This window comes from Dama dama, chromosome 25 (genome assembly GCF_033118175.1).
Source record: "Dama dama isolate Ldn47 chromosome 25, ASM3311817v1, whole genome shotgun sequence".
In the NCBI taxonomy this organism is placed as follows: Eukaryota; Metazoa; Chordata; class Mammalia; order Artiodactyla; family Cervidae; genus Dama; species Dama dama.
The window spans coordinates 9,208,704-9,235,840 of NC_083705.1; the positions used below are offsets into that span (position 1 = coordinate 9,208,704).

General features: G+C 50.6%; 1 protein-coding gene across 2 annotated transcripts in view; it reads right to left on the bottom strand.

Annotated features, from left to right (window-relative positions):
• Positions 1-27,137, bottom strand: part of SLIT3 (slit guidance ligand 3) — a 722,104-nt gene that overhangs the window by 109,977 nt on the left and 584,990 nt on the right. For both annotated transcript variants that reach the window (XM_061129412.1, XM_061129413.1), the window contains 3 exons: positions 26,392-26,463; positions 10,961-11,104; positions 9,384-9,547 (listed from right to left, as the gene is read on the bottom strand). In XM_061129412.1, the coding sequence (XP_060985395.1) occupies positions 9,384-9,547; positions 10,961-11,104; positions 26,392-26,463 (380 nt within the window). The remainder of the gene's footprint in view (positions 1-9,383; positions 9,548-10,960; positions 11,105-26,391; positions 26,464-27,137) is intronic.

Genomic DNA, 27,137 nt, shown 5'->3' on the forward strand with positions numbered 1-27,137 from the left:
CGGTCAAGTCGAGGTGAACTGAATGGTATTTTCTGCTAGCGGGCTTCGGGGAGACAGGAAGGAAGGAAATGTCTCCACTGACTGCTTTGTTTTCCACTCCTCACACTTTCTGCCCACAGTAATGCCTTATTGGGGAGAGACTTGGGGGTCTCTGATTCTGAAGGGACATCATCTACCTAAAACAGAAGGTCAAGGCTTGGACCTGTCCCCTTTCCCTCTCTGCCCCTTCCCCATCCACCTTCTTCACCCCATTTTATCCCAGGCCTGTATAAGCAAAATCCATGCAGGTATCCCTGGTTATTTGGATGGCTTCCTGGTCCAATGTATTATGCAAATCTCTTGCCCTTGGCTTGCCAGCAGCCGTCCCATTGAATAAGTCTGACCTGGGCCATTTTCTCCCAGACACATCAGTGAATCCTGGGTGAATCACAGCGTGCAGACCCTGCCGAATGACAACGCTCTCTTATTCCCTGACCGGGGTTCCCCATGGTCGTAAAGAAGCTTTCTGTGCATGCATGTATTTTTCCTTGAGAAGGTGTCTACAGTGGGATCCTTGCAAATGGAGGAGCCCTGAGTGATCAAAGCCAGAAAGACAGGAGGGAGGACAGTTTGCTCACCAACACAATGAGCCTGAAGATGCGCGCCGGCTGGGCCGCGGCCAGGGACAGTCACTGATTAAATGCATTTTCGTTTTAATCAAGGTGAGAGCATGTGTGGTTAGCGGGAATCGCTCTCTGTAGTATACTTAGACTACAACTGGCTGACCTCTGCAATGGAGCCGCCGACCCATTTTAATGAAATGATTTTGCAATTAGATTCGATAGACTAATATGTTCTTCCCAACATTTTTTCCCCTGATGTTTTTGTTATTGCCCTGGTTTGTAATAACGAGGGGGTCAGAGTATGATATTTTCTATGAGTGGGAGCCAGAAATGTTAATAACGGCGTATGCACGAGACTGAAAGGGTGCATGCCACAGCCAGGGCCAGCCTGAAACACCACCTCCATCACTTCATATTTCATTACCCAAATTACCCAGGGTTTCTCAGAGCCATTTGTTATGCCTAATGCTCATAACTACCCAAAAGTATTTTTAACTTTTCTAGAGCTTTAAAAGTCAATTTCAATCTCCATGCATATTTGTCACTGACAGAAATACTTAGTAGGAGAGGAGTAACTTAAATAGGCTGTCATTTCTTCTCTTTGGGAGAGTTCAGAGAGGAGAGATATCAGAGGATTTGAAAAAGGGTCATAAAACTAGACCCTGGCTGAAACAGGCTCTTGGGGGAACTGATGTCACCTGGAATTTCACCAGCTTCTGCCCCTGGAGCCCTCCTCCCCCTTGGCAGGCAGTTCAGAACGACGACACTTGGAACGTGAGCACAGAGAAACTTTGAGAGACCAGGGGAGTGGAATGCACAGCAATGTGACTTTATTATGAACCCCTGCCCTGCCACTACTTCCCAGGAGAGAATGTGTGCTACACTGGCATGGTTCAGGGCTGGGGCAGGTGAGGAGCCAGGCTCCCACTCTTTGGACGGACTCGGCTCTGAGGCTGGCGCTGGGCCCAGGATGGCTGCTGTCTCCAGCAGTCTGCATTCTGCACCATCCTCTGGGCAATGAGTTTGCTGAGCAGAAGTCATGGATGCACCATTATCAGAGGACCAAGGAAAGGCCAACGCACAGAACTATCCTCTTCTAGCTCCCTAAGGTGTGTGGGATAAAAGAAGAAGGAAAGGAGCAGAAAGAGGAATTGGGGGAGGAGTAGGAGGCTTGCTGGGGCTCTTTGGCTTGAAAGGACAAGCAGAGGTCAGAGGTAATGAATGGAATCAAGAGAACACTGCTAGGCACACAGTAATCCACTCGTGGGCAAAGGTTGGGGGACCAGATATCAGTTGGCTGGAAAACAGCAATTGTTCCGCAGGAACTTGGAGACTGGTTGGGCAGACAGCTGTTCTAGTGAGCTCTGCCCCTCAGAGTCGGACATGAGTCAGCCATCTGCCTGGCAGCAGAGGGAAATGGCCACAGCCTGCAGCTGGGTACTTCCTGGTCACAGCCAGCTGAGGAGGGCCAGGAAAACTTGGCATGCCCCCTCTGTTCAGAGGGAAACGGAGTTTCTCTGGGCCTGAGGACTTGTTCTGTTCCAAATGGGTCTTGGTATGGTATTCATGCTGGAGGGGAGGAGCTGTGTAAACAGGGGTGTTTGCTCTCTTTCTTGCTCAAGCCATTTTCAGTTAACAGAAGGAAGCTTGAAAGGGAGTGTTAAAAGATTTTTTCAATATCCTATCAAGTCAAGTCAATGTCTTTTTGATTTTGTAATTCAAGGCAAAGGGCCTTGTCCATAGCTGGGAAGGCTGAGGATTACAGCTGTAAACAGCATCCATGTTGGAATCTGATGACTCTGGGCAAGTGAGTTGACCTCTCTGTGCCTCAATATAAAAAAAGGTGTTAGTCACTCAGTCGTGTCCAACTCATGCAACCCCTGTAGCCCACCAGGCTCCTCTGTCCATGAGACTCTCCAGGCAAGAATACTGGAGTGAGTAGCCATTCCTTTCTCTAGGGGATACTTATCTGCAAAATGGGATTGATAGGGTTGTTGTGAAGATTGAACAAGGTGATGATGTAAAATAGCTCGGCACCGGGTCTAGAGTAAGCACTCAACCCATGGTACAAGAATCCAGAGCTAAACAGGATTCTCCATGGCTCGGCAACGCTGGACCCTGGCTCCAGGGGGTAACTTGAGAGAGAGAAGACAGTAAGAGCCGCACATCACCACGGGAGCCCAGAGCCCAGCTCCTGGCTCAAGCCAGAGCCGTCTCTCACGTGGGCCAGGATACAGACTGCAGAGTATCAGCCAACAGCACCATCTTCTGGTTACGTGGGGTCTAGGGTTTATCATGAAATAAACAGAATGGGAGGCCCCAAGACCCCTCTCTTTATTATCAGAGGCAGGAGGGCCTGCACCCCCCTACATGGTAGTCAACTAGAATCACTGAGGAGCCCAGCACTTTGGTCTCATGTTCACTGTGCTTGACAGCTCGAGGAAAAAGCCTGGATGTGAGGCTGTGAGGGGACCAGGGTCAAAGTCCTCATGAGGAGAGGGGTCAGTTCCAGGAGAAGCCTCAGGCTACACCCAGTGTCTCAGACTCACGGGTGTTCATCACTCTCATGCTCACATTAACTCTTAATGCTCCTGGTAAAGATGGTGGGTGAGGGGGGGAGGGGTCACCACCAGTATGACGTTCGTGTTAATTACCAGTTGGGAAGATGACCCTGGGCTGGGACTCTTCGATGAAGCAAATGGCATATGCCTGGGGTATACGTGTTCCCTTCAAATGGAAGAAGAAAAGCAGTGGTCTCAGACCTAAAGACCTTCCCCTTGGCTGGCACTCGGACTAGACTTGGGGAAGGGCGACTCCCTTCCGACAGAGATGTGGAGGCAGATCTGGGCCTGCCCTGCCCCCGTGGGCTTCTGCAGCTCCCCTTTCAGCCCGGATCTGCTAGCTGGAGGGGGAGGCACTCTGTGGGTCCTTCACGACTGCTCCCCGCCCTGGACCCCTGCTCGTGGCGAGGCTGGCCCGGGAGAGGTGGGTCTGGCGGAGGCGGGTGCGGTGCTCCAGGGCAGAGAAGGTGTCCGGCGTGTTGGGCCATGCTGCAGGAGAGCACGGTGCTTTCCGCGGTGCTTGACAGAACCATGTTCCGTTTCCATCGTTCCACCACATGGTTAGATCAAGCACAAAGGAAAGCCCCGCGGCGACTGGTCAGAGTCAAGGTCAGGAAGCAGCGTCAGAGAGAGGACAGGAGCGCTCAGAGGAAGCAGCGTGGAGCAGCGGAAGCCAGGGCAGGCCCCCACCGAGGGTTATTAGTACTGGGGGCGGGATTCCACAGGAACACGTCCAGAGATGGGGAGCCCACTGCCCTCTCGCCCCACCCATGGGGGAGACACAGGAGGAAGGGAGGAGAACTGACGGGAGGCCGCTGGACACCCCTAACTCTGGAGCTTCCCGGCAGGACACATCCTTCCCAAGGGAACTAAGACCGCAAACATCTGTGATCATGTCACAGGCCTGAACTGAGACTCTGCACCCCACTCAACCATCTTCTCTCTTCTCTGTAACCCTGTTCCCCTGGCGGCTTCAGTGAAGACACAGGCCAGGCTTCCCAGTGGTGCAGCAGAGCTGCAACGCTCTTCTTTAAAGTCCCTCTGCCGCCTCCTCAGTATTCTTCAAGGCCCCAGAAGGTCTGGCGTACAGACCTTCTCCCAGATCACTCGGGCGTGGCGCGGAGACGCCTGTATGTTCCCAGCAGGCGGAGTCAGGCCGCTCCAGCGCCTTGGGTCTGGGGCTGAGAAACCCACAGTCCAACGATTATGGTGGGGTGCCTCTCTCAGACCGAGAGAAGGAAAGGAAGTGCAAGGTACCAGGCTCAAGGGTCCTTCCTGATTCCTCCTTGACTGTGAATCACGAAATGGGTTGGAGAGACCAACAACCAATAGTTCTGTTTGCCATGGCCCAGATGAGGGTGCTCAGCGTTTATACCCTTATCTGCACTAGATCAGGGGTGGTGTTCATGAACTCCAGCACAAGCCTTGGGGAGGAGAGGCGTGCATCCTGAAGAGACCAGAGTCAGGGATAGGTGACTGCGACCCTCCGTGTCCTGCCCTCTGACAGGAGGAACAGGGTCACCGTTCCTCCACAGTAGGAAAGATGGTGGCAATATCTTGACACCGTAGAGGTCATCTGCCTTGACCAACTGGTTAGTCCAAGTCACTCTATAGCTCTGCACCTGGTCCCGCCTCTTGCTAAGGCCCCTCCTCTGACTGGCTCGAGTTGGCCACTGTCTTTTAGACTCATCTTTGCTTTTGTCCCTCTCTCTCCCCTCCGCCAGTTAGGCAGAGCTCTGCAAACACTCTGGTTTGAGGATTTCATACTCAACTTTGATCAGGCCCTCAGTGCCAGAGAAGGGAAAACCCATCCCGTTCACACCTCTGCCCCCAAGCCTTAAAATCTCCTTCTCCTTCTCCTCCTGGACACAGCTGGGAAGCCAGACACCCAGCCTAAGGAGGGCCTCTATGCTTTGCAACAGCAGCCCTCAGATTGGTTTGGTTTGATTCTCTTTGGTTTCCCTCAACAGAAGGAAATGGAGGGACCTGGGAGAAAAGTAATCAAGAATCTTCTTGCCATTAGAGGCCCTGGGTCACGGATCTTGTCCTGAGAATGTCGTTTGTTGTTGTTGTTTAGTTGCTCAGTCGTGTCTGTCTCTTTGCGACCTGATGGACGATAGCCCACCAGGTTCCTCTGTCCAAGGGATTTCTGAGGCAAGAATACTGGAATGGGTTGCCATTTTCTCCTCCAGGGGATCTTCCTGACCCAGGGATCGAACCCCCGTCTCCTACACTGGCAGGCAGATTCTCTACCACTGAGCCATCCTGAGAGTCCGACTCTATAGTTTCAGATAAGACTTCCTGCTGTTGGCCTCAGCTGTCTAGCACGGACTGAATGACCCCCGGGGGCGCTAAAGCTCGGTGATGCCCTGAGAAGTGTCCTGCTCTGTGCCATTTCTGTGCAGACGAGGACAGAGAGGATGCCACCCTGTACTTTTCAGCATGAGTTTCCTGCCCACTGAATCTCCACACACAAAGTGGAGGAGGCAGGTCAGAAGACAGACAATATTTTCCAACCTCCAAGTGCTCCCCTGAGGATTCACGTGGGGTCTTAGGCAGCCAGACGGTGCCTTCTAAAGACTTAACTTGATGGTCAGATTACCCCAGCCAGCAACACTCACCTCTAACCTGATCTTGCTGCCTAGGGCATCGGATGCAGCTGATGGAGGCAGACACAGGGCAGCTGGGAAGCCAGACGGCCCAGCCTAAGGAGGGGCTTTATGCATTGCAATAGCAGCCCTCAAATTGGCTCCTAATTACATCAGCTGTCTTTGCAATGGGGGTGCTTTTAGGGTAAAGTAAAATGCAGACTTGTTATCTGTCAAATCCAGTACATATCACCTGCCCCTCCCTTCTTTCTTCTTGAGCTTCCTGGCAACACGGAGCTTCAGAGCCATGGCTTCTGCGTCCCTCAAGGCTGAGCAGGTCTGGGTCCCAGTGTCTCTCAAAGCCAAGGCCTTCAGAGTTCACCAGGACCTAGCCTTCTCAGCCTTTCTTGTCTGTAGCTGTCAGGATTACCACTGATCTTTCTCTACCTTTATAGGAATCATCTTTCTGCTTAGTATTGATGAATAAAAATATTTTAGACAAGGTGAGTCAAAAAACCCTGTCCCTTTCTCCTATTTCTTTTTTTTTTTAATTAAAAATATTTTTTTTCAGTAGTTGTGGCTCCTGGGCTTTAGAGCGCAGGCTTAGGAGTTGTGGCTCCCAGGCTGAGTTTCTCCGAGGCACATGGGATCTTCCTGGATCAGGGATAGAACCTATGTCTCCTGCATTGGCAGGCAGATTCTTACCACTGAGCCACCAGGGAAGCCCTCCCTATTTGTTCCTTTTTAAAATTCCCACTCATTCCTACCCCACATAGGAAAAGAAGACAGGGCTCCTCACAGCGGTCCCCAACCTTTTTGGCACCAGGGACTGGTTTCATTGAAGACAGTTTTCCCACGGACCGGAACAGGGTGGACAATTCCAGGATGATTCCAGGGCATCGCATGTATTGTGCTACTGCTGACCTGACAGGGGGCACAGGTCTGCGACCTGGAAGCTGGGGACCTCTGTGTCCAGTGCACACGGGTAGCTGGCGGCAGAGCTAGAGTTAGAACTAAGCTCTACTGTTTCTAGGTCTGCTGGCTGGTTCCTCTTTCTCCTAATTAGTCCTATCTGTACCTCATCCCTAGTCCCAGCCTAGTCATTCTGAGCCAATGGCTGACTCCTGGGCTGGTTCCACCCTGCTCTATGCCCCAGGGTCTTGGCGTCAGTCAGGATGTTGAGATCAGGACCGGACCCCCGTGAGACTGAGGGACTGGGGTGGATAGACAGCACCCTGCTTCCTTGGCATCTTATCACCCCTCTTCTTCGGCACAACTGCTTGTCAGAGCTAAGTAGCTCAGCCCTGGCCAGACACGGGTAGGAACAGAGCGGGCGGGAGGGATGAGGGGCGTAAGTCATGGGGAAGGGGTCTGGAAAAAAGATGGCTGTGCCTCAGGGTGCAGAGACAGACGGAGAGCACACCCCCTGCCCCCGACATGCTGTGGGTCCCAAGAAGGGGCCTAAGGAAGCAGCTCAGGGCCTGGGGCTGGGGCCACAGGCTAGGGAGGCAGTCACCGCAAGAGCGGGGCCTCTTTCCCAAAGGCCCTGCACTGCCACGCGCTCCATGGTGGGGAGGGGCGCGCCAGCCCTGCGTTCGAGCCTGCCCCTACCATTTGCCTGCTGTGACCACAGTGCCCCTTCACCTCTGAGCACTCAGCTCCTTCTGCTGTGGCAAGGGGGCCTCTCCTGCTGCTTTTGAGGGAGGAGATGGATGGGCCCCTGGGCTGGACACCTGATGTTTGTCAAGTGGAGTAAAATCGAAGCTTTATTCTCACCTAGACACACCAAGGACAGAGCTAGTGGCAGAAGCTGAGCTCTGCTGAAGAAAAGAGATCAAGTGCCCAGTCCTGGGGTCAAGGAAGACTCCCCTGTCTGCACATGCACAGGAAGGCTCCTCTGGGGTCAGAAGCGAGGGGGCACCACCCCATAATTAGTGTGGATACCCATCCACAGGCCTCTGCGGTGGGACCCATCTAGGCAAAAATTTGCACACACACCTTGGTCCAAGTACCAGTCCCGTGTGGAGAAAGAAACAAGATAATGGGCCAAAGGTGAACAAAGGCCTGGAAAGGCTGTCTGATGTGGGTGACTTCAATCCTGTCTTTACTCCGCTCCTCACTCAGGACGCCGCACTCCTTTCCGGCTGCGTATTTCTGTCTTGCTTCCAACTTAAATGAATAAACTGTTTCTCCGTGTGTTCTCCCATATGTTGTGCTGTCTCTAGTAATAAACTTTGTACCTGTTTTGCAGTTTTTACCTCCTTGAAACAGTTTTGCTTTCAAACTGGGGTAAGAATCAGGGAACTTGGCTTCTGGACTCTAGCCCCTGGTGGACTGGCAGGTAGGTTCAATCCCTGGACAGGGAAATAAAGTCCTGCTTCAAGACCACTGTCCCTCCGAGAACAATCTCACGTGACTCCTGGAAGAAGCAAGGCCAACTAGAAGCCCTGAGCACAGCGCTGCTCGGGGGAGAGACTACTCTGTGATCAGCACTGTTATTCTGGGGAAGACAGACTGAGACCAGTGTCTCAGACTGCCACGGAGTCCTTGGGGTCCCTCCAAGCCCTCTCGAGGCACTGGCTTCTGCTGAAAAAAATAAGACAGCCCAAGTTTATCATTCTGGAGGCACAGACTGAAGAATCCGACTTAGAGGATAAGAACAACAAGAAGAGGCGGAGGTTGGCCTGCTGCTCTCCTCCCAGCAACTGGGATTCATGCCGGCTTTCTCCCCAGGAAAACCCACCTACGCACGACGCTCAGGTAGGGGAAGAAGACCGGTTCCTGATGACACAGAGATGGTGAGGGGTGGCTTCGCCCCTCCTCACCACGTCACACTATCAACATCTCACCACTAGGAGCACAGTGCAGTTTGGTGATTTTTTTTCTCCAGTAGCAAACAACACAAATGACAGGCATTTCTAACTGCTTGTTCATCCAGCTCGTGTGTCACGGAGAACAAGTTCTGTCTCCAAGATGAGCTGAGAATTCGCCTGCCACTCACTCCCTGCTTCATTTCCGGGTATAGCAGGGAGGAAGGTTTCTAGAGAGAGCTTGAAAACTAGAGAGCAAGGCTGTGCTTTCTTCCTGAGCAACACTCCCTGCGGTTCTCTCCGGGATCAGCAAGCACCCGTCTGGGGTGGAGGGAAGAGCAGACAGGTCTCGGTTACGGGCTGTTCCCAAGGTGGTTTTCAAGGGCAAGAGGAAGCCCCCAGGACTGCATGCTTCCCGCAGCCTGGCCTGGGGTAGATTTATTTCTCTATCTGCCACTTGGGTAGCATGGTTCGGAAACTAAAAACTAAGGAAATCAATCATAGCCTCTAAGAGCACATGTGTCCATGCTGCCTCACGGCCTCGCTTCCACCTGGCTCTGGAGATCTGTGGCTGCCTGGGTTCTGTCTCTCCAAAGCCGCGCCCCTCCTCCCCGCAGTGCTTGTATTGTGTGTGTGTGTTTTATTTTAAATCCATAAGCTAATTGTTTTTCTGCAGGGCTAACTGAATTTCCCCAATTTAATTTGCAGAGATGCTCCCCAGGAGCCATCGCAGCATGCGATGCCCTGCAGATTGGATTATCGGCCTCTCCGGGGCTGCTGCACTGAGCTGGAAGCCGGGGCCCAGCCCCGTAACCTGATTACCTGAGCAGCGGAACTTCTTGCTCTTGATCTGGCTGATGCGCTTGTTGGCCAGCCGGCGCGGGCTGCTGCAGCGGGCCCCGCTAGTCTCAATGGGGTTGTCCTGCAGGTAGTCAGCCAGCCACCTCAAGTGGCAGTCGCACACGAACGGGTTTTGGGCCAAGTGGCTGCGAGAAGGACAGGAGTTCGTTAGGGGGCCCTCGGGCTCTGTTCCACCACCGCCCCCGGCATGGGCGCTGACAGTACAGCTCCAGGCTCCTTCTCTCAGTGCCCCAGGAGGCCTCGGGGGGTGCGGGGGCTCCTAAGACAAGACCTCCAGACAAGCACTGGATGGGGCCTGAGGCCTGCTGTTGGCAAGAGACAGCCAAGGTACAGCTGGCGTCCGGTCTGGGGCATCAGCCTTCCTAACCCTCCCCACCTGGGGCAGGACGCAGGTCTCAAAGCTCACCCATGACACTGCCGACAGGCAGAGTAAGCTGCGGGCTTAGGGTCTATGCAGAGAGCAGACTGCATTTTATTTTCCAAGCTCAGGAACACGTGGTACATAAAGCAGCTGGTGTGGCATTGGGCACAGGGCGGGTGTTTCATTTATAGTAGCAGGTTTTGCTGTTATTACCCTCAGCATCACGGGGGCATCAGCGCCGTGGGCTGACTGAGAAAACTCCCCACAGCGCCGCGCAGTGCTCAGCATGTGATCGGGGCCAGTGCGTGGAGCTGTCCTTACTCTTTATGGCTCCTGTCTCTGGCTCCGGGGGCAGTAACTGCTAGGTGACTCAAAAGGCCTCCAGAAACCCCCAGGATCACAGCCAGGCCTGGCGTTGGGGTGAGGGTCTAAGCTGAGGGGTGGAGCCATCAGAAACACAGGCTGAGATCTGTACTGAGGCGTCATCTGTCTAATGGAACTGTTTATGAACATCTGCCACTCTGGCCTGGAGAATTCCCTGGGTGGAGGAGTCTGGTGGGCTATGGTTCATAGGGTCACAAACAGTCAGACATGACTAAAGCAACCTAGCATGCATGTATGCCATGCTTGGAAGTGAGGAACTCCTCTCAAAAGAGGGAAGTGAAATATCCCTGCATTCTGGTACAAGGTGCCTGTACCAGAGACTTGGCTTTGTGGTGTGGAGAGGGACGGGTATTGGAGGGCAGGAACGAGTTTTCAGCAGAGACGGAGCCTGCTCAGAATACAGCACCCAGAGTGGTTAAGACAGCAGGTGAGCCAGCCACTTGGCCTGGATTCAGATCCCACTGCTTAGAATCTGCGCAACCTTGAATAAGTCACCTCACCTCTCTGTGTCTTGGTTTTCTAACACAGAAGTGGGGCATTGCAGTAGTACCTGCTTCCTGGGGTTGTTGTGAGGCTTAGTGGTTTGGATACAGGGAAGCCGCCCGGTGGGGCAGCGAGCAGGGCGCGGGTGCTCAGGAGGGGCCCCCTAGCGCTGTTACTAGTGTTTCACTCGGGCTGCAGGCTCCGGGGCTCCTCTGGGGCACGCCCACTCTGCCTGGGTTGCGAGTGCTCTCTGGGACCGGTGTCCGGGCCGTCGGCTGCCTGGCCCGCGCTGCCCTCCTGACATACTCACAGGGTCTGGATGGCCTGCAGAGGGGCAAAGAGCCCCTTGCTGATGGTCTGCAGCTTGTTGTCATACAGGGAGAGCAGGCTGAGGCTCTGCAAGTCCTGGAACGTGTTCACCCGCAGGCAGTTGATCTTGTTGGCATTGAGGAGGCTGCAGACAGAAGAGAGGCCGCTGACTTCCTCATTGCGGTGAGGCCTGCGGAGCAGGGGTGGGGCTGCCGGCCTCCCAGCACCCTCCTGACGGCCAGGGTCCCTCTCCCCAGAGAAAGAGGGGACCTGAAGGCCTCTGGCCACCGGATCTCCCACCACACCCGGGCACTGGTAGCCGTGCACCATGGATGTTGCATGGCACACCGATCCCTTGAGCCTCCCCCCGCACCCACGCCCTTGGAAGAAGACTGGAAATCACACCCCGTGTGCTCCACTCTCTACTGCATAAGGCAGAGCCTTCAGGTCTAAAAAAAAAATCTTTGGCACAGTTGTTTGGAAGCTTTAGCTGACTAAGAGGTTATTTTGATTCAGAAAATTTCTCAGAATTCTTTTGGATCACTGATCCCATTGGGAATCTGCTGAAAGCTATAGGTCATCCTCCCAGAAAAAATTGAGCCATGGGTAGGCATGAGTGCACGCACATACTCAGTCTCAATCTCTCTCTCTCACACACAAACATGGAAGGAGCCCTTGTGATTCTGCAAATATGCCACGTGTTTTAGTCCAGGCCTTCTGAACATGCTCTCTACCCCTTTCATCTGGAGACTCCTTCTCCTCCTCTGCATCTCAGCTCAGATGCCACCCCCTCAGACAGGCCTACCCTGACCACCTCATCTCCAGTGCGGCCCCACTATTGTCCATCATAACCCCCTGTTTATTCCCCTCATAGCCCTTCTCTCAACTTGTGATCAGAAGATATTTGTTGTTTATCATTTGCCTCCTACTCAAGTCAGTACACAAATGATATCTATTTTATTCTTCCCTTTATTCCTAGTGCTTAGCCCAAGCATTTATTAAGAAATACACCCAGCTCCCAATGCAACTCCAGGGGGTCAAACTCATCTAAGGTGACACCCATCCCCCAGGGTCAGCCTTCCTGTCCACGAGGGACCTCTCTTCTGCTGTGGCTTTAACAAAGCCGTAGAAGAAAGCTTTCTGGTGAAAGGTTGGCCCAGCGTGAGTGAAGCCTTGAGGGTTACAGGAGTGTTTTCCAGGACATGGCTGCCAAGGCAAGCACTTTGGGTCCTAAAAACCCTTTATGATCCTAAACTGATGAGCTGTGCCCTTCAAATTCATGTGAAACTATTTCTCACTCGCTCTTGAATGAAAGTGAAGGGTTACTAAACTAACCAGCAAAAATCTTGAATTGTAAAATTTCCTCTTTTCAACACTGGCTCAGAGCTTCCCTGCCAGGGAATGACCCGAGAGATACACCATGGCTGGCTTGCCTCCAGAGTCCCTGGTGCCAAGGTCCAGAAGACTGGAGTTGGTAACGGAGGGGCTGCCATGGGAGCTCAGCCATCCATGCCACCTCTTCATGGCTGCAGCTCCGTCCTCCCAGGGGCCCCTGAGCATCCTGTGTGAGGCAGGCAGCTGCGCTGGTGACAGAGGGAGAACCGCCTGTTTAGTCTGGCTAGTAACGGGCAGGGCTCCCAAGGGTTCACACAGGTGGCCTCCTGCCTCGCGGTGGAACAAAAAAGCTCATGTTACTAGGAGACTTTTCATGATTTCCAACCTGCTTTCCTGACATCCTGTTATTCTCACAGTCACCTGGGCAGAGGGGCAAAGCCAGCCTCACATGTTACAGGTGAGGAAATTGAGGCTGAGAGTTGGGGGAGAGAGAGGGGAGTTGTGCAAGGTCATGCATTTCCAAGGAGTATGCTGGAAGCAGTTATGGTAACTGAGGTCACTGGAGGGTTTCTCTCTTCTTTATGAGTCCTTTATCTACCCCGCCCATCTACCTATCCCTTTGTAGCAAGTTCCCCCCAAGAATTTCCTATGCTTTGTATATTAAATTTTACTCAAAGTCACTTCATTTGTCGGGGGTGGGGGTGGCATTCCAAGGAAGATGCTATGGAACAGAGAAACAGGGAGAAAAGAGAGAGAGTCCAATAGGGCTAAACCCCTATGAGTCAGGAATAGATCCTTCACGTAACTATTTTTTGGTTTTCTTGTTAAAAAGAAAAATAAAGTAAGTGGTAAATGATTTGTTCCAAAGCTCGATATTCAGGGCCTTTTGAGGGAAATACTGAATGAGGTAAAGAGACCAGGTCAGAGATGCTAATCCCATGACCTAAGGACAGAATCCTCTCTGCAGCATCCTGTAACATGCCACGTGCAACTCTCTTCATCCAGCCCTCCCAGTGTGCTGAAGGTGGGGACAGAATTACCATGAGGTTATCACCTCACACCAGTCAGAATGGCCATCATTAAAAAGCCTATGAATAACAAATGCTGGAGAGAGTGTGGAGAAGAGGGCATCTTCCTACAGTGTTGGTGGGAGTGTAAATTGGTGCAGCAACTAGGGAGAACAGCATGTAGGTTCCTCAAAAATCTAAAAATAGAACTACCATATGATCCAACAATCCCACTCCTGGACACATATCCAGACAAAACTTGAAAAGATACATGCCCCTTAATGTTCATGAGGCATTATTTACAACAGCCAACACATGGAAGCAACCTAAATGTGCATCAGGGGATGAATGGATAAAGATCTGGTGTATACATATATTCATACAGTGGACTATTACTCAGTCCAAAAAAGAATGAAATAATGCCATCTGTAGCAGTATGGATGGACCTAAAGATTATCATACTAAGTGAAGTTAGTTGGACAGAAAAAGATAAAAATATGATATTATTTATATATGGAATCTAAAATATATACACATGAACTTATTTACAAGACAGAAACAGACTCACAGGCAGAGGGAGCAAACTTACAGTTATAAAAAGGGAAAGCGGGGTACGGACTGATAAATTAAGAGTTTGGGATTAGCAGATACCAACTACTGTCTATAAAACAGATAAACAGCAAGGTCCTACTACATAGCACAGGGAACTATATTCAATATCTTGTAACAACTTATACTGGAAAATAATATGATAAAGGCCATATGCACACACACACATACACGTATAACTGAATCACTTTGCTGTATAACAGAAACAAATACAACACTGTAACTTAACTATATCTTAATTAAAAAATCTGGATATTTCTGTCTCTCTCTCTCTGTCACACACACACACACACACACACACACACACAGAATATAAAAGATATAAAAGGTCTTTATTTTCTCCTGGGAAAAAACCCAAACAGATGTTCTGGTCACACTGGGTCTGCTGGAGGCAGTCGCGGAGCGCTGCGCTCGTTAGATAAGACGTGTGCTCCGCGTGCCACCGCCCTCACTCTTCCCTAGTGCTGGCCCCTCTCAAGTGGACTGATGCTGAAGCTGAAGCTCTGAGACTTTGGCCACGTGATGTGAAGAGCCGACTCACTGGAAAAGACCCTGATGCTGGGGAAGACTGAAGGCAGGAGAAGAGGCAGGCAGAGGATGAGATGGTTATATAGCATCATGGACTCAATGGACGTGAATCTGAGCGAACTCTGGGAGATAGTGGAGGACAGAGGAGTCTGGCGTGCTGCAGTCCGTGGGGTCTCAAAGAGTTGGACATGACTTAGCAGCTGAACAACTGCAACAACAACTCAAGCTTATTCTCCCTACCTTGTCTGAGTAGGAACTGAAATTGGAGACCCGAAGGCAGATTCACAAAGCCAAACTGCAGAACTCGGTTCTGGGGAATGCTAGACACCAGATAAGGAGGGTGGCCATGGGGAGAGTGGAGTGGAGCTCCGATCCGCCTTGAAAGGGCAACCAGACTGCAGGCCACTCTGGCAACACTCCTCACCCACCAGGACTATCGAGGTTTCTTGTCTTGACACAGATGCTTACTTGTTCCCCACCGCTCCTAGATCTCTCAGCATGGGGTGCTATCACAAAGATGGAAGACATCAAAACAATAATTGTGCTGGCACAATTATGAGGCAAAGATAGCGCGTGCAGAGGAGCAGAAAGAAACACAAAGGGGCAGCGCCTCCGGGTCACTTATTCTCTCCCAGGAATGCTTGGCTCCCTAAGGCAAGACGCATAGGTGCAGGGAGAGATAAAATTAAGCTGCTTATCCAGATTTAGATGCCCAGGACTGCCTCACTGATCGCCAGCACCGGCAGCATCTAACAGCCTGTCCTTCTGTCCTGTCTCCTCTGGGAGGAAGGTTGGCAGCCACTCAGCTCAGTATGGCTTCCATAAAAGGATCTCTGAGCTATCTGGCATGAAGACAAGAGCTGCAGGGGAATTAAAAAAAACAACAAACACCCTAAAAACACTAAATAAAAAAAACCCACCCTATGTTGGAGCAAAGAGACAGTAACTAACCATTTGAAATGGGGTTCAGAAATTCTGTAAGAAGTTCAGAACACAAGCCTTCTCCCTCTTTCAGTGGAGGGATTGATTCTGTCTCTTCCTCCATCAAGGTCGCTCTCTCTGTCCCCGTTCATCCCCCTTTGAGGAGCAGTGGTATAACCACTGTGTGAATTGATAATAATGTAGCATTGTCTCGAGAGACTGCAGCTTTGTGAGCAGCCCTGTATGAGGGTTTTCCAAAGCACTTTTCATGTAGTGTTTCCTTTCACCCGCATTACGACTGTCCTCATTTTGGGGGATGAAGAAATTGAGGGTCAGAATGGTGGTGGATTTAACCAAGGTGACAGCGAGGCTCCAGCCTACCTGGTTGCAAAGTTCATCTCTCACCCACCATATGGAGAGAAAAATCCGTATTCTGCCCCCTGTACTTGGTGGAAGGTGTTCCCTGTCCCTGGGGAGCTATTTTTGCTAGCTTGGAAATGCACCTGGGCACACTTCAGGTTGATCGAGGTCTGGCTGGGTCTGGAAGACTGCTTGCTTCTTGGCTGTGAAGAGGCATCAGGGGTCCCACTGGCTCTTAGGGAGGCCCCGGCACCAGGCGGGTGGGATGGGATGCCCTCTGAAACACTCACTAAACTTCCACGGGCACAAAGGCAGGATCTTCCCTGAGTGGCCTGCACCTGTACAAAGCAGGGTCTCAACCTTCAGAGACCACTGGGGAGCTGCTACTTGGCTCTGTACTCCTGACTTCTCACACAAGGCAGACCAGGGGACAGCGACAAAGCAGAGACAACAGCATCCCTTATGCAAGACGGGATGCTCCAGTTCACCTCGTCCAAGAGACAACCTGGTACTCAAGGGCCAAGTTTCGATACCCCAACTAGGTCTCAGCTTGATGGCCTGTTGCATCCAGTGAGGGGGAAGGGGTTGGAGGTATATTCTGTTCATAAATATTTCCCCAGAAGCAGATCCAACCATCTATCGGGGCCATCTGCTCCCAGACCCACCTCCCAAAGGAAACTCAGAGGTCATCTAAACAGAAAAGAGATGGAGGTTGGTGGGGAGGAGGGGTTGAGACGATCCGGTCAGGTGAACCTGGGGCCACATGACCTAACAGGTAATAAACACTATGTGTGGCCAGGCACTCCCCCAGCCCTTTACAAATATTCACCTCCTGAATCTCCCGACAGCCTCAGGAGGTGAGTGCCCCCTCCGTCTGACAGATGACACCTCTGGCACACAAGAAGTCCAAGTGCCTGTGACTGAAGTGGCACAACTAGTAAGTGGTAGGTCGAGATTTGGATCCATGCTATTGTCGTTCAAAGACTTTGCTCCTCCTCCGACTGTGGGAAGTGCCTGAAGCTTATGGGAGGAGGCAGAAGTAGGTTTTTTTGTAGCCACTCCCATTAACTTAGTGATGATCCTACAATGAAAGGAAAGCACAGAGCTGCTCCCCTCAGAGGAGATCAAGGCGAGCGGCGCAGACACATCGCTTCTAATGTGCGTCTAACCGTCAGCTCTGAGGCACTCTGCCACCCCCCTCTTCACGGAGCACTTTCAGCTTCCACACATGTTCCATGTCAGGAGGTATTAGCACTCAGCCCATGGACTGACCAACCTAAGAATGCTGCTGAGAGAGTATCCTTTCCAGCAGAAAAAGCAAGGTGGGCAACAGAAGCCATGGAGAGTGTCAGAGCTGGAGCCTGGGGTGGAGAGAGGTGGGAATGAAATATCCAGAGTCCTGGGTCTGGGCTGAGGAAGGGCCCCTGCCTCCACGCCTGCTGCGGGGTCAGGCCTGGCTCGACCGGAAGAATCCCAGGGGCTTCCATCACTCACAGCAGCTTGTAGCCTCCTCCACTCAGGGTCCAGGTAATAGGAGGAGATGGGCCATAGAAGGGAAGTGAGGTTCACCCTGACCCCGACCCCCAGTCCCCCTGAAGAGGCCACATGTTTGGGGTTCACTTGACAGCAGCTGTTCTTTCTCATGATTGGCTCTGCCCTTGCCCACATCCCCTCCTCCACTAAGATTCCCATGAGCTTACAGCCTTTGCCACGAGGTGGAGAAAACACCAACATCTGGAGTCAGGTTTAATGATAAATTGCATCAAAATCACCTTGGCAACGCCAGTGGTTCACACGCTGATTCAGTGGCCTGAGCTCTCATTTGAGTGATATTTATACTCTCCACATCTGCCCGCAGGTTTGCGGAAGCCAGCAGTTTAAGGCTATTCCTCCTACTCATACTGTGTTTGTCTGCAAATGCCAAAAGCATAAAGCAAACCCCGATGCACAAGGAGTTCTTAGGAAACTGGTGCCAAGAAAGAGGGTAGTGGCCACTTCCTGGAGAATAAGTGAAGCCCTCCCAGGAAAGACCACGGGACAGGAGGATGAGCCCAGGTTCCTGCCAGGAACCTGGGTGCTTCATGGAACCTCCTTTTCTTAAAGTGAGGCGGGGGCTGGGGGGGGGGGCGGGGCGGGCGTGGTCACTTTCTGTTTCATAAACACTCAGATGTTTATCATGCTATGGAGGGGAAAGATGGTACCCACAACCTCAGGGCATAACACTTTCTCTGCCTCCTCCAGTAGGGGAATCATTTTTCAAGAATAGGTTACAGGCTAGATGTCCAGTGGTGGGATTGCTGGATCATACAGAGATGTGGATGGACCTAGAGTCTGTCATATAGAATGAAGTAAGTCAGAAAGAAAAAAACAAATACTGTGTGTTAACGCATATAAATGGAATCTAGAAAAAATGGTACACATGAACCTATTTCCAGGGCAGGTAAAGAGATGCAGACATAGAGAATGGATATGTGGACACAGTGGGGGTAGGAGAGGGTGGGAAGAATTGGGAGATTAGAACTGACATGTCTATGTGCACGCATGCGAAGTCACTTTAGTCATGTCTGAGCTTGAGTCGCATCCGACTCTGTGCGACCTCATGAGCTGCAGCCCGCCAGGCGTCTCTGTCCATGGGATTCTTCAGGCGTGAATCCTGGAGTGGGCTGTCATACCCTCCTCCAGGGGATCTTCGCAACTCAGGGATCAAACCCGTGTCTCCTGCATCGGCAGGCAGGTTCTTTACCACTGAGCCACCTGGGAAGCCCCAGACGTGTACATGCCGCAATGCGACAATAGACAGCTAGTGGGATGCTGCTAAAGGCGCAGAGAGCTCAGCCCCTGTGGGGTGGGGTGGGTGGGAGTGAGGTTCGGAAGGGAGGGGATACACGCACACGTCCAGCAGAGACCAACGCAGCACCGTAAAGCAATTATATTCCAGTAAAAAGGGATGGGCTGCAAAAGCTCTCTGTTATGAAAACAAAAAGTCAGTGTGTCCCTGTGAGTGTTTCCCACCATTAAGCACTGGCATAAACTATTAGTGAGGATGCCAACTAGGGAGTCATTCTGGACCCCTGATTAAGCTGCAGTATTTAGAGTTGACCCCTTTGTATCTTCCCTTTTAAAATTTTTTCTTTAGAATTAACCCTCTGCCATCCTGAAACTCTTTATCTACTAAGTATAATAAGGGCTACTCTCTTGTCTTAGAATAAACATGCTCTCATCCCTCCCATATGAAATATGAGGGATTTATTTTGACCTTTGGTAACCTCCTGAGGCTTCCCAGGTGGTTCAGTGGGTAAAGAACCTGCCTGCAATGCAGGAGACACTGGAGATGCAGGTTCAACCCCCAGGTTGGGAAGATCCTCTGGAGGAGGAAATGGCAAACCACTCTAGGATTCTTTCCTGGGAAATCCCATGGACAGAGAAGCCTGGTGGATTACAGTCCACGGGGTCCCAAAGAGTCAGACACAACTGAGCATGCACGCAAGGCAACCAGAGGGAAGCTGAGATACTGACAAGCCATACAAGGGGGCCAGCACCTGGTCTCAGGAGATGGGGGGCTCGTGTGGTCCGGCTTGCTTCTCTCTTCCCTAACAGCTACTAGGGTCACGCTTGCCTCTCTGATTGCTACCTAGCTCTGAATCAGTCCTGTAGGAGGGATAAACCCTTTAAGAAGGATAAACCATTCACTCAATGACCAAAGCATTGAATGATTCCAAAATTTAAGTCTCCCTAAGAGACTCAGTTTCCCTTAGGAAGCTCCAGATACACAAGAGAGAGAAGAATTCCCCCCTCAAGAATGCATGACAAGGCTTCCCTGGTGACTCAGTGGTAAAGAATCCGCCTGCCAATGCAGAAGTTACAGGTTCAATCCCTGATCCAAGAAGATTCCACATGCTTCAGAGCAACCAAGTTCATGGGACACAACTACTAAAACCCCTGTGGCGGCCGCAACTACTGAAGCCTGTGTGCCCCAGATCCGGAGCTCTGCAGTGAGAAGCCTGTGTGCCACACTCTAAGAGGGCAGTCCCTGCTCGCCGCAACTAGAGAAAGCCTGCGTGCAGCAAGGAAGACCCAGAGCAGCCAAAAAGAAAAAAAAACAATGCACGACAGGGACGTTCCTGGCTAAGACTCCACACTCCCAATGAAGGAGGCCTGGGTTTGATCCCTGGTCATGCTGGAGAAGACTCCTGAGAGTCCCTTGGACTGCAAGAAGATCAAATGGGTCATTCCTAAAGGAAATCACTCCTGAATATTCACTGGAAGGACTGATGCTGAAGCTGAAGCTCCAATACTTTGGCCACCTGATGCAAAGAGTTGGAAAAGACCCAAGACCCATTGGAAAAGACCCTGATGCTGAGAAAGATTGAGGGCAGGAGGGGAAGGGGCAACAGAGAATGAGATGGTTGATGGCATCACCGACTCAATGGACAGGAGTTTGAGCACACTCTGGGAGATGGTGAAGGACAGGGAAGCCTGGTGTGCTGCAGTCCATGGGGTCACAAAGAGTGGGACACGGCTTAGCAGCTGATCAACAACAGGGAACTAGGATACTAAGAGTTTGAATGCCACAACTAAAGATCCCACGTACCTCAGCGAGGTTCTGTACTCGGCAACAAAGATCTTGCTGCAACTAAGACCTGGCGCAGACAAGTAAATTAAAAAACAAAAATAAGAGGAACACATTACAAAGTAAGGCTGCTTCTACTTCTGGAGAGAGTTCTCATCATCTCCCGTCAGCCCAGTCTTTAAAAACAAGCAGCTTCTTGACTGGCCTCTCACTGAGTTCAGGGCAAACTTTGGTGGGGTGAGGACAGTGACCTCGAGGAAGTGCACAGGAGACGGGGGGCCCGTGATTTAGACCGAGGCTAACAGGAGGAGCTGAGTAACTAGCAGTCCCACGCTGCTTTCTCCTTGGCTTGAGGAATTCTTGTTTCGTGCATCACCAAACTAGCTCTGCAGATTGGCCCGTGACTGGCTCAGATGCAGACGTCTGGCTCCACGTTCAGCGTGCTCAGGTTCCATTGCTCTGTCACTTACACACAATGGCCAAGTTACCTACGTCAGCAGTTGCTGAGTTTCTACATCCGTAAAATGAGCCTCTCAACAATACCTTCCTCTTGGCATGGTTGTAAACGTTAGAGGAGGTGACGTACATGAAACTGCTTAGCACAGGTTCTGGAGCATATTAAGTCTTCAATAAATGTTAGCTGTTATTATTAGCAGCGGTAGCTATACTAGTGAAATAGCTGGTGAGGGAAAGTGAGCTATAGGGAGTTAAGTTTTGCTCACTGCCCTGTAATTGGCAGGTTGCTTGGAAAACTCCAAGACCCTTCAATGGTCTTGTCTGCCTTCCAAGAAAATCAAACAACAGGTGCCTGGGTTGTCTTAACTTCTCCCAGCCCCAAGACAGCCTGGCTTGGGTTAAGACCTCCTGGAGCAGGTTTAACATCGACTGGAGCCAGGATTTATGAGAAAGCTTCCACCTCAAATGACTGCCCACCCCCGCTGAGTGCCTCTGCCATGTGTGCTGTGCAATCAGTGAGCACTAACTGAATGCACTGACCCCCAGGGGTGCTGTAACACTGCAGCCTGATACCGCCCATCCAAGGAAGAAGTGACAGCTCTGGAGACATGCTTGCTGCTTGCTTCCCCTGCGTTCAGTTCAGTTTTCAGTCGCTCAGTCATGTCCAATTCTTTGTGATCCCATGAATCACAGCACGCCAGGCCTCCCTGTCCATCACCAACTCTTGGAGTTTACTCAAACTCATGCCCATTGAGTCAGTGATGCCATCTAGCAATCTCATCCTCTGTCATCCCTTTCTCCTCTTGCCCTCAATCCCTCCCAGCATCAGGGTCTTTTCCAATGAGTCAACTCTTCGCATGAGGTGGCCAAAGTATTGCAGTTTCAGCTTCAACATCAGTCCTTCCAATGAACACCCAGGACTGATCTTCTTTAGGATGGACTGGTTGGATCTCCTTGCAGTCCAAGGGACTCTCAAGAGTCTTCTCCAACCCCACAGTTCAAAAGCATCAATTCTTTGGCACTCAGGTTTCTTCACAGTCCAACTCTCACATCCATACATGACCACTGGAAAAACCATAGCCTTGACTAGACAGACCTTTGCTGGCAAAGTAATGTCTCTGTTTTTTAATATGCTATCTAGGTTGGTCATCACTTTCCTTCCAAGGAGTAAGCGTCTTTTAATTTCATGGCTGCGGTCACCATCTGCAGTGATTTCAGAGCCCAAAAAATTGTAATTAGGGAGGACCAACTCCTGAGCTGCAAAGTCACAAATCTGGGGACATTTTGGCTGGACACACACTCAGGATCACAACCTCCATGAGCCCAGGAGCCAGGGTGGGCAGAGGGAATGGTGAAAATCTAAGCCTTCACACTAAGTTTCCAGTGATAAAGAGGGTGGATGAAGCCTGGGAGAAGAGGACAGGTCACTTCTCAGGTGATCAGAGTTGGGAAGACACATCCAGTGCCATGTCCTGGGCTAGCCATGACTCTGAGATGTCTCCATGCGGGCAGTTTCAGTTCTCCGCAGCTTACAATGCAATCTCTCAACACACTTCTTCCCCAACTGGGCCCCTGACTTGCGTCCTAGCAGCCTGTTTCAAGGAAGAAAGCCGGCAGATTCGTTCACACCCTCAAAGATCATAAGGGTTGCTCCAACTAAACAACAAACGTGTGTTTATACAGATGAAAGTCTGTACTTTTAAGTCTGTAGTCAGTATTTATGCAGATGGAAGTCTGCAGGAACTAAATCTTTTAGGATTAATTACAGGGAGACATATTTTCAAACACGCGAAGAATATGAGAATAGCCTTTTCTGAGTTTTGCGGGAGCCATGACTGAGGTTTAGTATAAGAAACAGCTGGAGTCCCTTCGTGTCCGCCTGGAGCTATCACAACACTGTGAATCAGTTAGACTCCAATACAAAACGCAAAGTTAAAGAAAGAGAAAGCGCTTCCTGACCTTGCCAGTACGCTGGGAGAACTCACCACAGAACCCATCAGCACAAGAGCAGCAGGGTTTGTGCCAGCGTGTGCGGGACAGGATTCCATACCAGTCGGGTGAGAAGCTGTCTGGGAAGCTCTGAAGATTTTGGAACTCCAGCTAAAGGAGGTGACTCTTGCGAGGCTGACACCCAGAAGACAGGGTATTGGACGTGTGGTCCCTTCCCAGGGCTGCTGAAGCTTGTTCATGGAGACCTGTCTGCTGCAGCCACTGAGAAACTCTGAAGAGTGAGTCTCCCATTAGTGTTGGCCGTCTGCCCAAAGAAGCAGGGCAAGAAGATGACCCAGGAGGGCTGGGTACCTAACAGGCTGGCCTAGTGTGGTAGGATGGCTGAAAACTTTAGAGACACAGGGAAAGAGGGGATGGGCGGGCAGGACAACTAACTACAACACACCTGCTTTATTACGGGTTGAGCATGGACTCTGTTTATTGTAATACAGTGTGCTGGTCATGGAAACAGAGGGGCTGTCTCTTGTTGACAGTCATCTTTTTACTCTAATTTGATGCATACAACATGAAAAGTACGGGCACGTGGGAATTCATAAAGAAGTGCCAGCTATATTTAAAATGGTTAACCAACAAGGTCCTACTATATATATCACAGAGAACTCTGCTCACTGTTAAGTGGCAGCCTGGCTTGAAAGGGAGTTTGGGGTAGAATGGATACATCTATTTGCATGGCTGAGTTCCTTTGTGTCCACCTGAAGCTATCACATTGTTAATCAGCTGCACTCCAATATAAAACAAAAAGTCTTTTTTTTTTTTTTAAGTGTCAGAAAGGAAACATCCAAGATCATTTTGGATGACAGAGACAGCTTGGCTTTTTGCTGTTGTTTTTCAGTCACTAAGTTGTGTTTGACTCTTTGTGACCCCATGGACTGCAACTGCCAGGCTTCCCTGTCTTTCACGATCTCCTGGAGTTGGCTCAAACTCATGTCTGTTGAGTCGATGATGCTATCCAACTATTTCATCCTCTGTTGCCCCTTTCTCCTCCTGCCCTCAACCTTTCCCAGCATCAGGGTCTTTTCCAATGAGTTGGCTCTTCACATCAGACAGCCAAAGTAATGGAGCTTCAGCTTCAGCATCAGTTCTTCCAATGAATACAGTTGCAATGAATCTGTGATGCAACCATAGTTTGAGAAATGGAGAGAGAAGAAAAAAACACAAAACCCTTGCAGAAAGCTTTCAAATAAAAGGAAAGGAAATTTCCCAGGCTAGCAGGGTATTCTAATCAGAGCCTTCTTATCGGAATGTCTGCAGTCTAACAAGAAGAAATCCTATCTACTGAGGGCAGAACGCTACATTATATCTAATCAGAATCTGCTTTCTAATTGCTCAACACCAGGTCAGAGCCCAATAATGGCTATAGTTGCTGGTTCTTTCTGGAAAGTGACGAACTTGAGTTGTGTCAACTCTTGGTCTTGAGAAAAGGGGAAAGCTTTGTCTTCACTCCCAGATATTCAACTCCATCAGCTCAAAGTAGCGAGACGCAACCAGAGTTTTTTTCCGGCCCATGCAAAGCTCTGGTCATCTTATGACTGCTCTCGGCTGGGAGCTGGAATCTATTTCCTTTAAAAAAAACATGCAACTCCTTAGTGCCGCGCCCGAGGCCTGACCCGGCAGGTGAGACAGCAGGCACATCAGCAGAGCGAGCGGCAAGAAACGCGGCCCCGGACGTGACTTTATGACACTTCTGCTGCATGCCCTGCACCGTGCCAGGCACTTTGACGCATGCTATGTTTCTCCTTAATGCCTACAAGGGCATATAGCTTTCAACAATCAAAACATGACTGTAAAAGGATATTTACCCCAGTCCAGCGAAACACAATACCTCCGAATCTCCCTCTAGGCCACCCTGTTGTTATCTTCTGGCAGGGGATTAATAGGTACAGCCAACTGGCCTTCTGGTGGCAGTTATAACTAACATTTTCTTTGCTCCAAGCAAAGAATACCATCTGTGAAACCCCCCAGCTCCCTGCAGAGCCCTGACATATCATTCTAACAAATAGCCACAAAGGCCCACCGAGGGCTGCGACCCTTGACCACTGATAGGTACACAGAGCCACACAGAGGGAGACAGAGGTGTGCAGGGCTGGACAAAGAGGAAGCAGAGAAAAAGACACAGAATTTTCTTTCTCTGGCTTTCCTCTTCGCTGAAACAAGCCTGCCCAGTGCTGTGATGGATATACTGCCTGAAAACTCACTGGCCACCTCATCCAGGCGTGGTTCATGTGCCAATACTGAGTGAGGAGATTCTGTCCAGGGCTGAGTCTTACAGGGCACAGAAAGGGTAGAGAGCAGAGATATGGAAAGAAAAGGCTAAAGGAAAAGCCTCACTGCCTTTTTCTTGAAGAATCTTAGGTGTCCCCATGTGAGATGCCTTGTGGACCTTCTTCTATCCACCCTTGTTCCTGACTGCCCACCCATCTAGAGATAAAACTTGACTACTTTGTCAGCAAGCTTGTGATGGAGCTTCACTTAACTGCACATGGGAGGCAGGATGGGCCCAGGCCCCTTCTGTAAGGGGCCTGCGACTTGGAGGTGATTTTACAAGGGCACACGTATGTGTGCACACACATACACACACACACACACACTCATCTGCACTCAGATGCATGCCTCTGGTAACACACATCTGGTGCTCTTCAGGGGTGTGGGGGCCTTCTGAGCCAGAGGGCCACGTAAGCTCTACTCCAGCCTCCACACCCATTTTCTGTGTGACTGAGGGCAAGTCATTTACCTGTCTGAAACTTGGTACTGTCCATTGCTCACAGAATACTCAAGATCATTTCCTAATACCAACAGGAATTATGATGTGCAGACATGGATGTGTGCGTGTGTACACACACATGTACACACACACAGACTTCCCACACCACAGCACATGCGTATAGATGCTATGGCTACCTGATCACAAGTCAGAGATAATTCTAGCCTGATCATAAAATCTTAAAATACAAGATGAGCTAAATTCCTTTCCTTGCCTCTCCATATAGAGTTCACTAGTAAGTGAACTTACTAGTAAGTGAATGTAAGTTCACTAGTAAGTGAATGTTCTTCAAACATTTAAGCTCAAATGACCAGAATGAAATAAATGCAAATAAGGAATCCCAGCGCTTAAAATTTGAGGCAAGAAATCCTTCTTTAAATTAAGTAAACACTTCCCCCCTCAGCCATATCTTTCCCAGTCACAATAGTGACTGATTATGCTCCTAATTATTTCACTGCCCCACCCCTACCTCCTTCAAGGTCACATGTTTACCGTCAGCTCTGTTTCAGCTTTAGCATTGGAACACTGTGTGTAAACATTCTAGTTCCCTAGATTCTGAGCATACGTGGGATTCGACTCTGGCTTAATTTCTAGCCCCCTCAAGCCTGAGGGTAGTGATTCTCGCTTGGGTCAGGCTCCCAAGCTGCATCACCTAGCTTGTTTACACTGACTTCAGCCTTCCTCTGCCAACTCCCTGGCTCTCTTTCCACCAACATGAGGCGGTGGAGGTGAGGGGTGGGTAGCTCAAAACAATTTCTTTTTTCCTTTTAATGAGCACAAAGTCAAAAGAACTCTGCAGAGCATGGCTCAAGGTTTGCAGAAAAGAGCCTGTGAACAGTTCTAGAGACAGTATTAGTGACAAAGTTCCTACTCACAGCAGCTGTAGGGACACCAGCCCGTCAAACAGTCCCTTGGCAATCTCCGTGATCTTGTTCCCGTAGAGCACCCTGGAGAAGAGCAGAGGGGACAGTGGTCACCGTGCGTGAGAGGCCACTATCACCCCTTCACGCAGGAGGTCACCACCTCGGTCCACTCCGGTGGCATCTCAGCATTGCCTTCCCCAGCCCGCCTCTTCCCTCCTCCTCACCAGTGAGACTGTGGGCTCACGCCTCTGAGGCTGGAGGGGCAGGCCGTCTGAGAGGCAAGGAGGAAAGGACTCCATCCTAATCTCCTCCTGGGCAGCCCCACTCAATAAATAATCCATAATAGGAAGACACAGTCCCTTTGTGGTGTCTCCTGGAGCTGCTAATATGACTCACACCCTGGCAATAAATAAGACGTGTGGGAAGCCAGCCAGCCTGTGTTTTCTCGTCTTCAATGGGTATTGATCAGGCTGAGCCCAGCCTACAGAATGTTTCCTTTTAATATCCTGTTGCATCCTAAGGAATTCCTGAGCTGAGTCCTTTAATCATCCATCTAGACAGGGCTTTGGATATCTGGGGTCCTACCCAAATGGCTCAAGGACTGCTGAGTCAAGGACCAGCTCTTTGGAAAAACTGGGGAGCAAGGAACTGTTATTGCAGTAATAGCAGCTTCTACATTCCAGCCTCTTTTTTCCTATTCTCTGAGCTCCAGGAACCAAGGAATTCTTTTTACTCTTCTCTCTTCCAGCCTACGGAGT